Source organism: Serinus canaria, chromosome 7 (genome assembly GCF_022539315.1).
Source record: "Serinus canaria isolate serCan28SL12 chromosome 7, serCan2020, whole genome shotgun sequence".
In the NCBI taxonomy this organism is placed as follows: Eukaryota; Metazoa; Chordata; class Aves; order Passeriformes; family Fringillidae; genus Serinus; species Serinus canaria.
This window is the reverse complement of record NC_066321.1, coordinates 1,327,423-1,341,371: the sequence shown is the minus strand read 5'-3', so window position 1 is coordinate 1,341,371 and position 13,949 is coordinate 1,327,423. Positions and strand designations below refer to the sequence as shown.

The window sequence follows — 13,949 nt, the reverse complement described above, 5'->3', positions numbered from 1 at the left end:
CAGCCGGTGCCCGCCGTGCCTGTGCGGGGCCCGCAGCCCATCCCGACCCAGCCACGGGCACCTCCCGTTTCACAGCTGATCCCGGCCAACCGTGCCGGGGCCTCGCCGCTCTCACAGCCAGGGATTTCTGTCCGGTACCGCATCGATATCACCCCCTCCCTTCAGGTTTAAACCTTTCCTCCGTGTCCTGTCCCTCCATGCCTTGTCCCCAGTCCTTGGCTCTGAGCCTTCCCTTCTCCAGTGGAACATTCCCAGCTCTCCCAGCCTGGCTGCAGTTTATGAAGAAACCACGTTCACTTTGCCCTACTAAAATTTGGTGTTCTGAGGAAAACTCGGGAATAACGGGGGTGAAGTTGCTCCCCAGTAGCTGCGGGTGAGTTTGCATAAGGGCACTTTTGGCCCTGGAATGGGCTCTAAGATCTGCCAAGAGCCTTCTCTTCCCTGAGATAAATTTCTCTGTCCAAACCCTCCAGTGAGTTTAAATCCTCATGGATTTGGAAATCCCAGGCAAATAATTAGGTTGTACACAGCTGTGTTGCTGCCTGAGACAAGACACGGGGTATTTGTGCTCTCGCTTGTCCTGGCCCTGACTGTAATAATTTGTGATGTGGGTAATGAATAGAATAAGTTTTACATCTCGTATCTCACTATTCATTGGAACTAATAATAGAATAAAACCTTTTAAAACCTCTCAGTTACCCCATCTCTGTAAAAACTAAGAAAACCAACACCTGACACCTAACTCCTTCCCCTACCATGGCAGGGACACCTTTCACTGTGCCAGGCTGCTCCAAGCCCCGATGTCCAGCCTGGCATGACACATGAAATCTCCTTTCTTATTCCAGAGGATTTCCATCCTTCCTTCAAGCAGCTTTTATTCCCACAGCAGCTTCTGGCATTTAATTTTCCCTGCTGCTCCGGAACCAAAGCAGCAAGGCCAGAGTAATCTCCACTTTTCTGTGTCCAGAGACTTGTGTGTTTCCTTTTGCTCTGGAGAGGAATTCGTGGCCCTGAAGAGTTTAGGAAGAGAAATGTCCTGATAGCCCACTGTGCCAGTCCATCCCGGTGCCACAGCTCCTCCACTCCGGTGTAAAACATTCCACAAGTTCAGCATCCAGCCTGCAATGGCGTTAATTATTCATTAGCTGGCAATTATCCCCCTTTCTGCCGCTCGTCAGCTTGGAATTTCAGAAGCACTCGGCGTTCTTCTCTGTTCTCAGCTCTCCGGGACTCGGGGCAGGGTTCGGTGGCTGCACAGCTGTGGGAGAGCTACCAAAGTTCAATTAAACCGTTTATTCTGGTTATTTAAATAAAAAACTCTGCGGATTCCCCCCGTGTCGTTTGTTTGGGTGTATTCCTAGGGCAGCCTGGTTGAACCTGGATCGTACTGCTGGTTTTTATGGGCTGAGCTGAGCTTCCCAGTGCCGCTGGAAGCTTTCTAGGAAAGCATTCCAGTGGGCAGGGCTGGTACAGCTTCGCAATTCCCTCCTGGAATTCATGTTATTTATGTGATTCCAGACTTCCAGGAGGGATTTGTCGGGCCGGGTACTGCAATTCTCTCCTGGAAGTCTGGGAGGGCTTTTTCGGGTCGTGTACATTTTGTTCCAGCTGTAACAGAGACAGGGTCAGGGAGTCTGGGCTGGGCAAGTGCTTCGAATGCCGACAGAAGGATTTCACCGTGGAAATGCTTCTGTGCAGGAAAAAACCCAAACGGAGAGAATATGGGATGGCTGAGGTTGGAAAAGACCTCCAAGGTATCTGAGTCCAACCATTTCCAGCACTACCCCATGTCCCCAAGGGCCACTTTGAAACCCCTGCAGGGATGGGGACCCCACCTGAGCACCTTTTCCTGAAGGAATTGCCTCAAAATCCACCCTGAGCTGCTCTGGGCCAGCCTGAGGCCGTTCCCTCTGCTCCTGTCCCTGTCCCTGGGAGCAGAGCCCGACCCCCCCTGGCTGTGCCCTCCTGGCAGGGAATTCCAGAGAGGGAAAAGATCCCTGGGGATCCTCCTTTGCTCCAGGCTGAGCCCATCCCAGCTCCCTCAGGAGTTTTCCAGCTCCCTCAGCTGCTCCTGGGGCTCCAGCCCCTTCCCCAGACACACACAACTTAAGCAGCTTAAGAAATTTTAACCCCTAGGATCATACAAAAACACACAAAAGGCTTTTTTTTTGCTCAGTTATATTTATTTGAAAACCCTCCTGCTTTTCATCAACAGCCTAGATGAAAGCTGATGTGTTGAAATCTGATTTTTGAACCCACGGCCAAGACAAGCCCATTGAATAGAATTTTGTAAGAGCTTTAGATCTGCCTGAGGGGTATAAATGCAGCTCACCTGGCCAACGTGCTCCTGTCCCTCCAAGGCAAGGTTTGGAGGTTGCTGGTTCCTGATTCTCCTTTTTGGGAAGAGGAGGTTGGAACTCTCTGCCAGAGGCAGCATCTCCCAATGCTTTCAGTTTTCCAAGATCCCATAAATGGCTGGAGGTGGCACTCATGTGGGGATCAGTCAGTTGGACTCGATGGCCTTGGAGGTCTTTTCCAACCTTCACCATTCTGTGATAAACTGTTAATTATCTTATAATTATCCAATCCTTAATCCCTCCCATCGTTGTTCCTGCCTAGGAACCAATCCAGGAGATCCCACCAAGGACCAGCTCCCAACCCTGAACATTCCCAGGAATCCTTCAAAGGAGCAGTTGGCTGCCAGTACCTCATTCACTGCTGGATCAGCAGGAATTATCTGTATTTTTGTACTTCTGGGTCACAGCTATTGAAGCTCTTTACAAAAATAAACATCATTTATTTCGCAGAGCAGATGCATCTCCTTCTTCAGAACCTCATTAAATTTTCCTCAAACGCAACACGTGAGGCTGCTGCCAAAAACCATTGGCAAACAGCAGAAATGCCACAGGACTCTGGGCTCCTCCTGAGCATTTTCCCAATCTTAGTGCAGGACACAAAGAGACTGGACAGACCTTTAAACGCTTGATAGTTTTGTTCATTTATTGTAGAAAAGTTATTGTAATGCAGTTCATCTTTGTACATCTAAATTCCAGAAAACGAATCCATAGAAATGAGGATACTATGGGCATGCAGTCTGCATGATCCTGGTCACAAAAATAACACCACTTTTTTTTAAATTTTTTTTTTTTTCCAATTTTTGTAGTTTTCTTTGAAAGCCACTAAAAGCAGAGGGAGAGCAGAGCATGCACCACTGTACACATTGCATAGTATATGGTACCCACATGCCTGGTCAGGTGCTACACACACGGGGTCTAGAGGGCAAAACAAAGGGAAAATCAGCAGAAAACACAAATTTGGGGTGGCTCTGTCCCAGTAAAGGCAGTAATGTCTTCACCAGAGTGGCTCTGAACTGGCTCCCAGTGAGGCAGTGCTGCCAGGCTCTCCCTGGGAACCAGTTTGGCTGAGAAACAGAGATTTTCCAGGATGTGAGAAGCCCAAGGTCTGGAGTGTGCAGTTGGAATGGCAGATCCCAACGTTCTCCCCGCTCTGCTTGCACACAATCTGCATTGTGCTGGCCTGACTCTCCCTGCCTGCCCCAGGAGGGAATCAGTCAGGTGTGCCCCAATCCCAAACACACCTGGGCACACACAGCTCCTTAACCTCACCCCCCTTCAGGTTTGCAGGGAATTCTTGGGAATTTGGGGTGCTGGGACTCTTCCCTCCCCACTCTGAGCTCTGTATCCTCACAAATCCTTCCTGGGAGTATTTCATTCCCGACCTTGGGCTGCTGCTGGGTTCACCAGTCACATCCCAGATCTACACATTGGCCAAAATTAAAGTTATTCATGTGATTTCAGCTTCCAGGAGGAAATCAGCAGAAATGAATGCAGTGGGCTTTGTGATTTGAAAAGGTTCTTTTTGCTGTCATTAATTAATTCCTATGGAAGGGATACAAGTTATTGAAAAATCAATCCCATGTGCAAAATGCCAAAATCAACTGCTGAAGTGTATCAGGCAGCGAGTAAACAGATCAAAAATGCAATAAATCCACTGATGCTGGATCAGAAATCTCCCCCTTGGTTCCAAACCCACGATGCCAGAGGCAGGAGTGGAATTATTGTAAATTTGTGCTATTACAAATGTGCTTCTTTTCCCTTGCTCTGTTTTCACCCCGCTGGCAGAGGGGAGAGCTCTGAGCTCCGTGGGTTCCCTGGGCAGAGCAGATTCACCAGGGCAGGTCCCAGGTAATCACAGCTCGGCTTTCAGGCAATATTGGTAAGGCAGGGGAGGACCAGGAGGTGCCACTGTGGGCAGACCTTGCTCTCGGACCACACAGGACTTGGTGTCCCTGCCAAGGAATCTGGTTTCCCAAATTCCCAAGGCAGGTCCATAACCCCTCCTGGGACCAAGCCAAGGCTGCTCATTCCAAAGGAGGAAAGAAGAGACTCGTTAACATCTGAAGTGATTCCACCTCCTCCCCAAATTCTCTGGATGGATCTAATCACAATATTTCTCCTGACTTCTTGAGTGGATTCCACACACACTAAAAGAAATCTGAACTTTCACTCCTAAGCAGCATTTTCACCTCTTTCTCTGAGTTAATTCCTTACATATATTTTACAGCTTTATTAAAATTTCCCTTTTTTTTTTAAAGACACGCCTTTATTTTTCTATATAAAATAAACTGGGCTTGGTAACAACCTCACCAAGGTTATTCAAATGCCTCTTAAAATGACACCACACTCTCTTTTAGGATCATTTAAACTCCATTTCCCCAGAGTTAAGCTTGGCATTACAGGATCCTGCAGCCTTTGTAGGACTGACATTTGAAGGAATGAGGGGCAACTCCAACAAAATACATGGCAGCAGAATCCCATGGATGCAAACCTGGACTGGCACCAGCAGGGGTAACAGAACCTGATGTTAAAATGCACATTTTTAGGAGCAAACCCAGGTTTGTATAAATGGCATTTTATAAAACATGCATCTGATTTTGTCGTGTGTAGTCTCCAATTATTTTGCCTTAAAAAAAATATCAGGAATGTGGGATCAAGGGCAAGTTTCAGAAGTACTGAACCTGTGAAAGAAAATACAGCAGAGGACACATTTAATGGATTATTAAAGAGAAAAAGGAGTGTCAGAACCCCTGACTTACCCAAATCAGTGTGCTGTGAACAACAGGAATAACAATACTGTTTTAGAATGGCGAAGTCAGTAAAGACAGGAGAGTCTGGATGCTCCAGGGAATTCTGTGGTGTTGAGATCAAACTGAAGTTACAAATATCAGCAGCTGTGAGTTGCACATCCCATGGGAGAAGTGTTTGGCCTCAGGAAAAGAATCTGTACATGTTAAATACAACTCCAGGGAGAAAGTATTTGAAGGTTAACAATTTAGAAGAATTGATTCCCAAACATAAGAATGTGCTGAATTGTCTCTTTAGAGACTGTTGTTATCACCTTGATTGGTTAAATCCTTGTTAATCCCAAAGTGCTCGAATGAGAAACTCAGATAACAACACAACTTTAAAAAACTCCCTGTTTTATAAACATTTGTAAGCCCTCTGTCCCTGCCAGAGCTCAGAACAGAACTCTGGTCTTCAGTATTATTTTAACAACAAGAAATGATGTGAGGACTGGAGAATGAGGCTGGATTGCTTCACTCAGGAACTCGTGAACTCCTCAACTTCAACTAAACCACAAGAGATCTGCTCAGCAGTGCAGGAACCCCACCAGGAATTACCAATCCTGATCCCCAGCACAGCTTTCACTCCTTACTGTGTCCTGAGCAGAAATCCCTCCTTCAAACAAACACAGCCCACAGGATCTGCAATAAATGAAGAGCCTGCCAGCCTGGCTGCTGTATCTGTACTTCAGGAATATCTCTTCTCACAGAATTCAACACCCCAGCAAGGAGGGAGCCCTGCAGGGCCCCTGTGATGAGAATGGAGAGGGCTCTGGGAGAAACTCAGGACAGCCAGGAGTCAAGGCAGCTTAGCCCCAGGGAACCCTCAGGCCCATCCCTGCCTTCCCTCACAAGTTTGTTTTTGTCAAGCCCAAGTGGTTTTGGCACTTGAGATGTTCAGGTGATGGATTGTGCAGAGTGTGGTGGCTGGGGATCCTTCCCTGGCCTGGGGTGACATGGAAGACTGAAAACAAGGCTCCAGAAGGCTCTAGGAAATATCTGACTGCAAATATGCAAATCTCCTCACGCAGTTAATGAGCTGATCCCTAATCTAGTGCAGAATAAAGAGAAGCAGCTGCTGCCCAGGGTTCTACAGCTGCCCTGCAATCAGGACTTCAATGCACAAACGAGGAAAGCTCAGAGAACAAGGGGTTGCCCAAGGCCTCCTTTGTGCTTCCTGTGAGCTGGACATGGAAAAAGGGCTGGAGAAATTCCTGGGGGATGCTCCCCTGGGCTGCAGCACAGAATCCTGCAGGAGCTGCCAGTGCCAGCTCCTGCCATGTTCCTTCAGCCTCAGAGCTCCTTTGGCACCTGCAGCCAGAGGGAACTGGGCAGGATCAGGTCTGGCAGATCCATCCAGAACTCTGGGACTCCAGTGGATGCACGGATTTCCACATTTCCCTTGCTAACTGCTCCATTGGGATCACCCAGTGATGCTCCAGCTGCCTGTCAGGCAATGGGGTCATTAAAATATTTAATTAATCAGGTGTCTGCACTTCTTAATGCTGCTGGGGATGGTTTAGGTTTGGGTGCCCCACAAAGGACATGGATTGCTTTTCCCAGCAACTTCAAGAGGATAATCAGACTCCAGGATGCTGGAAACACCAGTGGTCTTTGCCAGCTGGTCCAGGACGTAGAAGAAACCAGAATATTCCAGAAATTCCTCTAGTGCTACATGCTTTCAAAGCCTGGGTTCAGCAGGCTTTGGGAGGAAAACAAGCAAATAAAAAAGTTAATGATCCTTATTTTGGGAAGAACATAGTTGTGACATGAACCTGCATAAACAAATGCACGTTCAGCATCATGACTGTGTGAATGCCAGGGAATGTGTGCAGTGGGAATTTCGGGAGGCTCTGCTGGAAGATGTCAGTGGTTGTACAAATGGGCAATGGGGGTCAGTTTTCAATCCCATGGGATCTAAGGCTTCACTGATGGTGTAAAACACAAGGTCCAACCACAGAAATTCATCTCTTGGAAGGAACTCAAGACTCAGCAGGTGAAAGAAATGATTGGTAGGAAGTAAGGCAGCAATATCTCCAAGGATTTATCATAGCTCTTGGAATCCAAAGCTTGGAATCAGCTCCACGACTTCCCTGGGAGCAGATTTTTGTCTGCTGTTCCCTTTTTATTGCAATTCTGACCGAGATGTTGTTTGAAATGTTTGTCACTGATGACTGGCTAAGCCTGCTCCCTCCCCTTGGGTTCCATGGCTGGAATGGATCTTCTGCAGAGTTCTTGTGCGCCGCTGGAATGGTCAGACATGGTCAGACATTCCCAGGTGGGCTTGGGAAGATGGAACATGTGGGCAGCTACTCGGGGTACTGGGATGTAGGGATCCTCACATGGGGTCAGAGCAGGGGATTGCTTTCCATTTAAAAAGCAGGATAAAAATGGGAGAAAAATCTGATGTCTCTACACTCTTGTTCCATTTTGGGACTTCCAGCTGGATTCAGGTAAAAGAGTGGGAAAAAATAAAGACTGTTCCCGACCCCCAAGCACACAAACGATGGAGTTTGTTCCTTTTCCTGTCCCTACTTCCCGTCTCCTGTCGCAGCTCCTCCCTGCTGGTCCCAACAAAACTGTCAGGACTGGCTGAACTCAAGAATCATTTGGCTGCAACATTCATGCCAGGTCTAAAAATAATTTGGAACTGGAAAGTGTTTTGTAACTGCTGCAATAATTTGGGATATTTGGCACTCTCGAGAGTTTACATTTGGTTTGTCTGAAAAAGCCATTCTGTTAAGAAATTGTTAGAATAAATCCTTTTACTCCAACCTGAAATGGAAATTGAGCTCCCAGCAAACAAATACTGGAGCTTTCTGACTTGCAGTGGTTTGTAATTTTCAGATTTTTCTTCGTGTTTGTTTTTTTTTCCCAACATGCTCACGTCGACTTTCCAGTCAATTCACCCAAATTCCAACAGGAATTGGTTTATAAATTGGTTCCAACTGGAACTGGTCATTTGGAATTTCCAGCACAGGAAATTATTTTATAAGTGCCTCGATAAGTACCCAAAATTACAAACGGACGTGTCTAATACCTAAGGACAAGAAAAAAATATGGCTATAAATGCAAACGCTGTATTAAACCCAAAAATAATCCCAAAAACAACCTCTATGATCGGGCAGAAACGGAAGGGCCGGGCTGGGTTTTGCTGCCCCCTAATTAAACATCAATGACAGCAGGGTGCAACCGCGGTGTCACCGTCACACCTGCCAAATTAACATGATCTAATTGTTATTCCTAGCTACGTTATGGCACGGTACCAACGGGTGGATGCTGTTACTCCCCAGTCCCAGCACTCAGAGCCGGTGCCGCGAGTCGTGGCTGTAGCCGCCGGGGGAGCCGCGGTTGCGGTGGGGTTTGTACGAGTCCTGGTAGGGGTCGGGGAACTCCTCTTCCACCAGGGGATAGTGCTCTCGGCTGTGCTGGGAACTGGAAGACAGGCGGTTCCTGCTCTTGCGAGCCCTCTCGTTGTGGTAGTTCTCGTCGGAGGTCATGAGGCTGCGGCGCTCGAGGGGAGAGTTGTCCGCGGAGTGGCCGCCGTGCCTCCCGCGCTGGCTCTGCGGGGGCCAGAGAAGCCACAGTTAGTGCCCGAGCCCTCCTCGACTCTGCCCAGCCCAGCCCAGCCCTTCCAGCAGCTCCTGGCTCTCCTGTTCCAGCAGGGCCCGGCTGCTGCAGGGCCGGGAGCGGGCCAGCTCTGGTTCCTGCAGCTCCCGGGAAGCTCGCCCTGCTGAGTATTACACCGAGCATGAAAAGTGAGCTGATGTAGTCAGCATTTATCACTTTTCTCTGATCAGGAACAGAACATTCACGCCCCTACTCTGCTTAGGGAATGTCTAAGCGTCCGTGTCTGTGGTTCTGGAAAACATCTGAAGATGTTTGCTTGGGCTGTTTTTAAAGGTGCATTTAAAACCCTTCCTATGACCAAACCACTGGTGGTTAGCCAAGGGGAAGCTAAAATCATTGGATAATAAATTCTTTCAGCTGAAGCACAGTATTTAAATATGTTGACAGAAAATCCCTTCCTGAGACAATTTATTAATTAGAAGCCTTTGCTCTCCTCACGTTCCCATATTGACAATGCCCATCATTTGTCACATGAACAAAATTAGTTCATGTTTTTTTTTCCAGTTAATGGCACGGTGAAGAAACAGCCTAAAACAAGTGTTTTGTTTGCTTTCACCACACATTAAACCTCTCAGGAGCATCAGCACCCATCTCTCAGGACAAGCTCTGTGCTGAGACTCCAGCCCCTGCTCTCTGGGATATAAAACCTTCCTCCTGCTGCTACAGCCTCTGCCTGGCGACTGTTTGCTGAATAATTGATATCCAAGGCTGCTGTGGCTGGGGCAGGGATGGAGCAAGGGGTGTGTGCTTACAGCTCGGGGCTGGTGCTGCCAGGAGACTCCTGGAGAGGGGCCCTGAACCAGGGGTCCCTCTGCAACCTCACCCCAGATCCTGGGGAGAACTGCAGGGGATCCCCCTCCAGAGCACCAGGTCTTAGTGGGGATTATGGCAAAGGGCTTCAGAAACTGAAGGCAGGCTGGAAGAGATGGGGGTGTTCATCTGGAGAAGGCTCCAGGGAGAGCTCAGAGCCCTGGCAGGGCCTGGAGGGGCTCCAGGAGAGCTGGAGAGGGACTGGGGACAAGGGATGGAGGGACGGGACCCAGGGAATGGCTCCCAGTGCCAGAGGGCAGGGATGGGTGGGAGATTGGGAACTGGGAATTCCTGGCTGGGAGGGAGGTGAGGCCCAGAGAAGCTGTGGCTGCCCCTGGATCCCTGGCAGTGTCCAAGGCCAGGCTGGACGTTGGGAGCAGCCTGGGACAGTGGAAGGTGTCCCTGCCCATGAATGGGCTTTGAGGTCCTGTCCAACCCAAACCATTCTGTGGTTCCTTGATTCCATGATGAACTGTCCTTGTGTTTATCTGACACGGATGCAGTTTGGATGTATAATCCCCTCATCAATTGTAGCTTTAACTCTGTGCTCACCCCTCTGCCTGCCCTGTGGGAATTCACCTTTGGGGCTGCATCCTGCTGCTTTCCTGGAACCTTCCTGCTTCCCTGGCTGTGTGCTCATCCCAGAGCTGCTGCTGAGCTCCCGGGGTGTCAGCAGGGGACATACCTGGGCTGGGTACACCTGGGTCTGATGGCCCAGGGAACTTTTGATCCTGCTGTGTGATTGGGATGACTGCCTGCAGGAATGGACCTGAAACCCCAATCCCATGGAGCCTAAGGAACACATCTCCCCAAAACCTGAGCTACAGGATTTGAATCCATGCACTGAAATTAGGCTAGATGTGTTTAGAGCTAACCAGCCAGAGGGAAACAACTGGTGCCAAGGAGTGAGAGAATGCCAGGATGGTTTGGGTTGGAAGGGAAATTGAGGATCACCTAATTCCTTCCCCTGCCATGGGCAGGGACACCTTCCACTGTCCCAGGCTGCTCCAAGCCCCATCCAGCCTGGCCTGGGACACTTCCAGGGATCCAGGGACAGCCACAGCTTCTCAGAGCAATAAATATTTTTCTAGGCAAAGATCAAATTTACTCTTCCCTCTCAGCTCAGCATCGAGCTCTTCCTTTAAGGAAGGCAATTCCCAAGGATCAGGTGTGGCAGAGCCAGCACTGCCACTGCCACCTGTGCCCTCTCTGCCTGCTCTGGATCTGTGCCACAGGATGTGACCCTCATGACCTCCATGAGTCAGGAGTTCAGGCAGAACTTTCAGTTCTCAGTAAGCCAAAGTCCAGGCCACGGCCAGGTGGAAATGGGAGTCTCCCAAATGTGGATTTGGTGAAGCAGGGACAGCCTGTCCCAGCACACCTTTATCAGGCTCACTGCTGTGTAGCCTTTGGGCTTTTGCTTTTCAGTCCCCGAGGTACCAAGGGCAGAAGGAATATAAAATCTGCCTGCACCACAAGCACCTTTGCTACTTTAATTAGCCTGAGTGTCTTTAAATTACTACACACATCATCAGAGGGAAAGCTGATGCAAATCCTTCACAGGTTTGAATGAGCATAAAACCTCCTGGTGGGCAGCAGGGATGGTGGAGGTCCTTACTGTGAGATACCCATGGAAAACAGCAGGGCCTGAACCCTGGTGGCACGGAAAACCTGCGGCTCTGGATGGGCATGGATCACTCCGGGAGAAATTTACCCCTCTGCAGAGCACCAGCACCATTGATCCCACCGAAACCCTTTGGAATTCGGGTGAAGTGGGGATTAAGTGATGCATACCTTCAGCCAGCCCACTGCACAGGGGTGATTTTCATCTTCAGTGTGAGTTTTCCCTAAGTAAATGGAGCAACATTTCACAGTTATTGCTGGTGTCCATTGATCAGAGAGAAATAAATGCCTGAAAAAAATTCCGTGGATACACCCAGTTCTCAAAATGAAACTGAAGAGGTGAAAGTTCTGCAGATGGTATTTTATTGGCATGAAGGGATGGAAAACTGAAATTTTAAGGCAAGTGGAAAATGGAAACAACAGTTTACATGTGCATGTTATTATTAGGAACAGAACAGTGCTTGTGCATTCAGCCACTCAGGAGACAGTGACTTGCTGGTCCCAATAAAACCAAGCAGGGCTTTAGAAAGGTGAGTGCAGGAATTAAGCACCTTCAGGGAAGTGCAGCTCACTCACAGCAAAGCCAGCTGGATGTTAACTGAAAACACCAAACAACAGTCATTTCCTCCGAAGATGTTACCTGCTTCCAGACACTCCACAAGCAGAGCAGACATTTGTTACATTTGTCAGGTGAATTATTCATTAAATGTCATTTGTTCAGTTCTATTTCTGACATACATTATTAGCAAGTGACACTCCTGGAGTCCCACACACACTGAAACTTGCAGGATTTAAAGCTCCCTGCAAATCCTGAGCCCCTCAAGCATTCCCAGTTATTAGCCCCAAACATTTCTGGTTTCAAACTTAATAAAGCACGTACTTCTCATTAAGGACTATTTACATGCCACGATTGAAGTGTCAAAGTTCAGCCGAGTCTGAGCTATCCCTGTGGAAAAAAAGGGTCACAATTTTTTTCAACGGGTAAAAAAAAAATTAACGCCTTTTATTCACACTCAAAGAACAAGCTTTTCCACCCATAAGCCAACGTTCGGTGAAGTTATGAGGGCAGAATCAAAGGGATGATAACAGAGCTGCCTGCTGGCTAGGAAATGGATGGTTTAGTTCCCCCTAAAGGCAGAGCACTCCCAGCGCTCAGCCCTGGGCTGAGGAGCTGCCTCCTCCCTGGCTGCACCCCCGGGCTGGCGCTGGCAGCGGCTGGCAGGGCACGGTGCCAGCAGAGCCCCTGGCAGCCCGGCCAGCCCCAGCTGCTCCGCCTGGCCCGGGGCCCGTTCCTACCTGCAGGCCGGAGATGGCAGCGGGGTACGGGGACAGCGCGGCGGGGGCCAGGCTCCTGCCCAGCAGGGGGGTCATGGGCGCGGCGCTGGACGTGTGCGTGGCTCTCCAGTACGCCTCCAGGTACTCGGCCAGGTGCTCGCAGGCGTCCTCCAGCTGGTTCTCGTCCAGGATCACGTCAAACATGTCCTGGGCACAGGGACACAGCGCGGTCACGGCCGGGGACGCGGGGACACCGCGGGGGTGGCACAGGCTGGGGGGTGGCACAGGCTGGGGGTGGCACAGGCTGCTCATCCCAGCCAGCCTTGGAGCTGTTCAGGGAACGGGAATCAGGGCAGAGAGGGGAGGGAGCTGGAGGCACGGAGGGGGCTTCCTATAACAGCAGGGAGGGACGGGGGGCATGGATGCACATGGAACACAGCAGGGAGGGAATTCCTGCCTGGGAGGGAGGTGAGTCCCTGAGCAGCTGGGGCTGCCCCCTGGATCCCTGGCAGTGCCCAAGGCCAGGCTGGAGCAGCCTGGGATAGTGGAAGGTGTCCCTGCCATGGCAGGGGGTGCCACTGGATGAGGTTTGAGGTCCCTTCCATCCCAAACCATTCCATGATTCTAATAAAGAAAATGGTACAAACCATTTAGAAGGTGACCAAGAGCCAAAGCCTTCAGGAGTCACTGGACACTGTCCCTGGGTGTTGTGTGAGCCCTGTTTTGCTCCTGGGCACAAAACCCTTCAATTTATTTATTTATTTCCAGTGCTGATGCCTCTAAAGCCATTCCCTGAAGGCAGCAGGCAGTCCTGACAGCAGCAGCATTCCTGCCTCAGGGAATTCTCCAGACACCTCCTCCGTGTGCTGGATGAAACCACCTCCATCCCTGCCTGTCCTCCAACCTGCCAGAACCAGCAGAGCCCCTCGAGAGAAACACAACCCTATTTTCAGCAGTTCAACTCCCTATCTCATCTCTAATCTTAACTTTGCAAAATACTGTGAGAACAGCACAGGAAATGGAAAATAAGTGCAGGTGCTGTGGGTGTAAAGGGCAACAAGCATCAACCACAGCCTGCTCTCTTCCACCTGTTTTTGCAGCTCTCAGAATAAGATTTAAAATGATAAAGCAGTTTTTCTTCTTTGTTTCATTTATTCTCTCTTCCCAGCGTGGCAGTTTTTCTTCTTTGTTTCATTTATTCTCTCTGCCAGCAAGGAGGAGTTTCCTTCTAATCAGAATATTCCTAACACTGCATCCCTTGGTCCAGTTCAGTGATTACTGCTCTTCTTTTGCTCCTCTCTTTACTGCTTTTACTCTTTTGCTATTCACCACATATTGATGCACCAACATTCCAGTCCATCACTCACTTGTGGAAGAAGTTATCAATTAAAACACAGTTAAATTAGAAATTTAAAAATAATGTGGCTTGCTTATGTAGATTTTGCTTTGGAAAACATTGAAATTAAAC

At 49.2% G+C, this 13,949-nt stretch overlaps 1 protein-coding gene across 5 annotated transcripts in view; it reads right to left on the bottom strand.

The window, feature by feature from the left end:
• Nucleotides 1-2,294: 2,294 nt before the first annotated feature.
• Nucleotides 2,295-13,949, bottom strand: part of CACNB4 (calcium voltage-gated channel auxiliary subunit beta 4) — a 49,050-nt gene continuing 37,395 nt past the window's right edge. The window contains exons 12-15 of one of the 5 annotated variants that reach the window (XR_007778017.1): nt 12,503-12,688; nt 12,087-12,152; nt 11,378-11,430; nt 8,624-8,706 (exon numbers count right to left, since the gene is read on the bottom strand). Coding sequence is in view for 4 of the 5 variants with exons in the window: in XM_050977077.1 (XP_050833034.1) it covers nt 8,446-8,706; nt 12,503-12,688 (447 nt within the window). In the remaining variant the exon portion in view is untranslated. The other 4 variants (XM_050977075.1, XM_050977077.1, XM_030241312.2 and 1 more) reach the window with 4 other exon arrangements.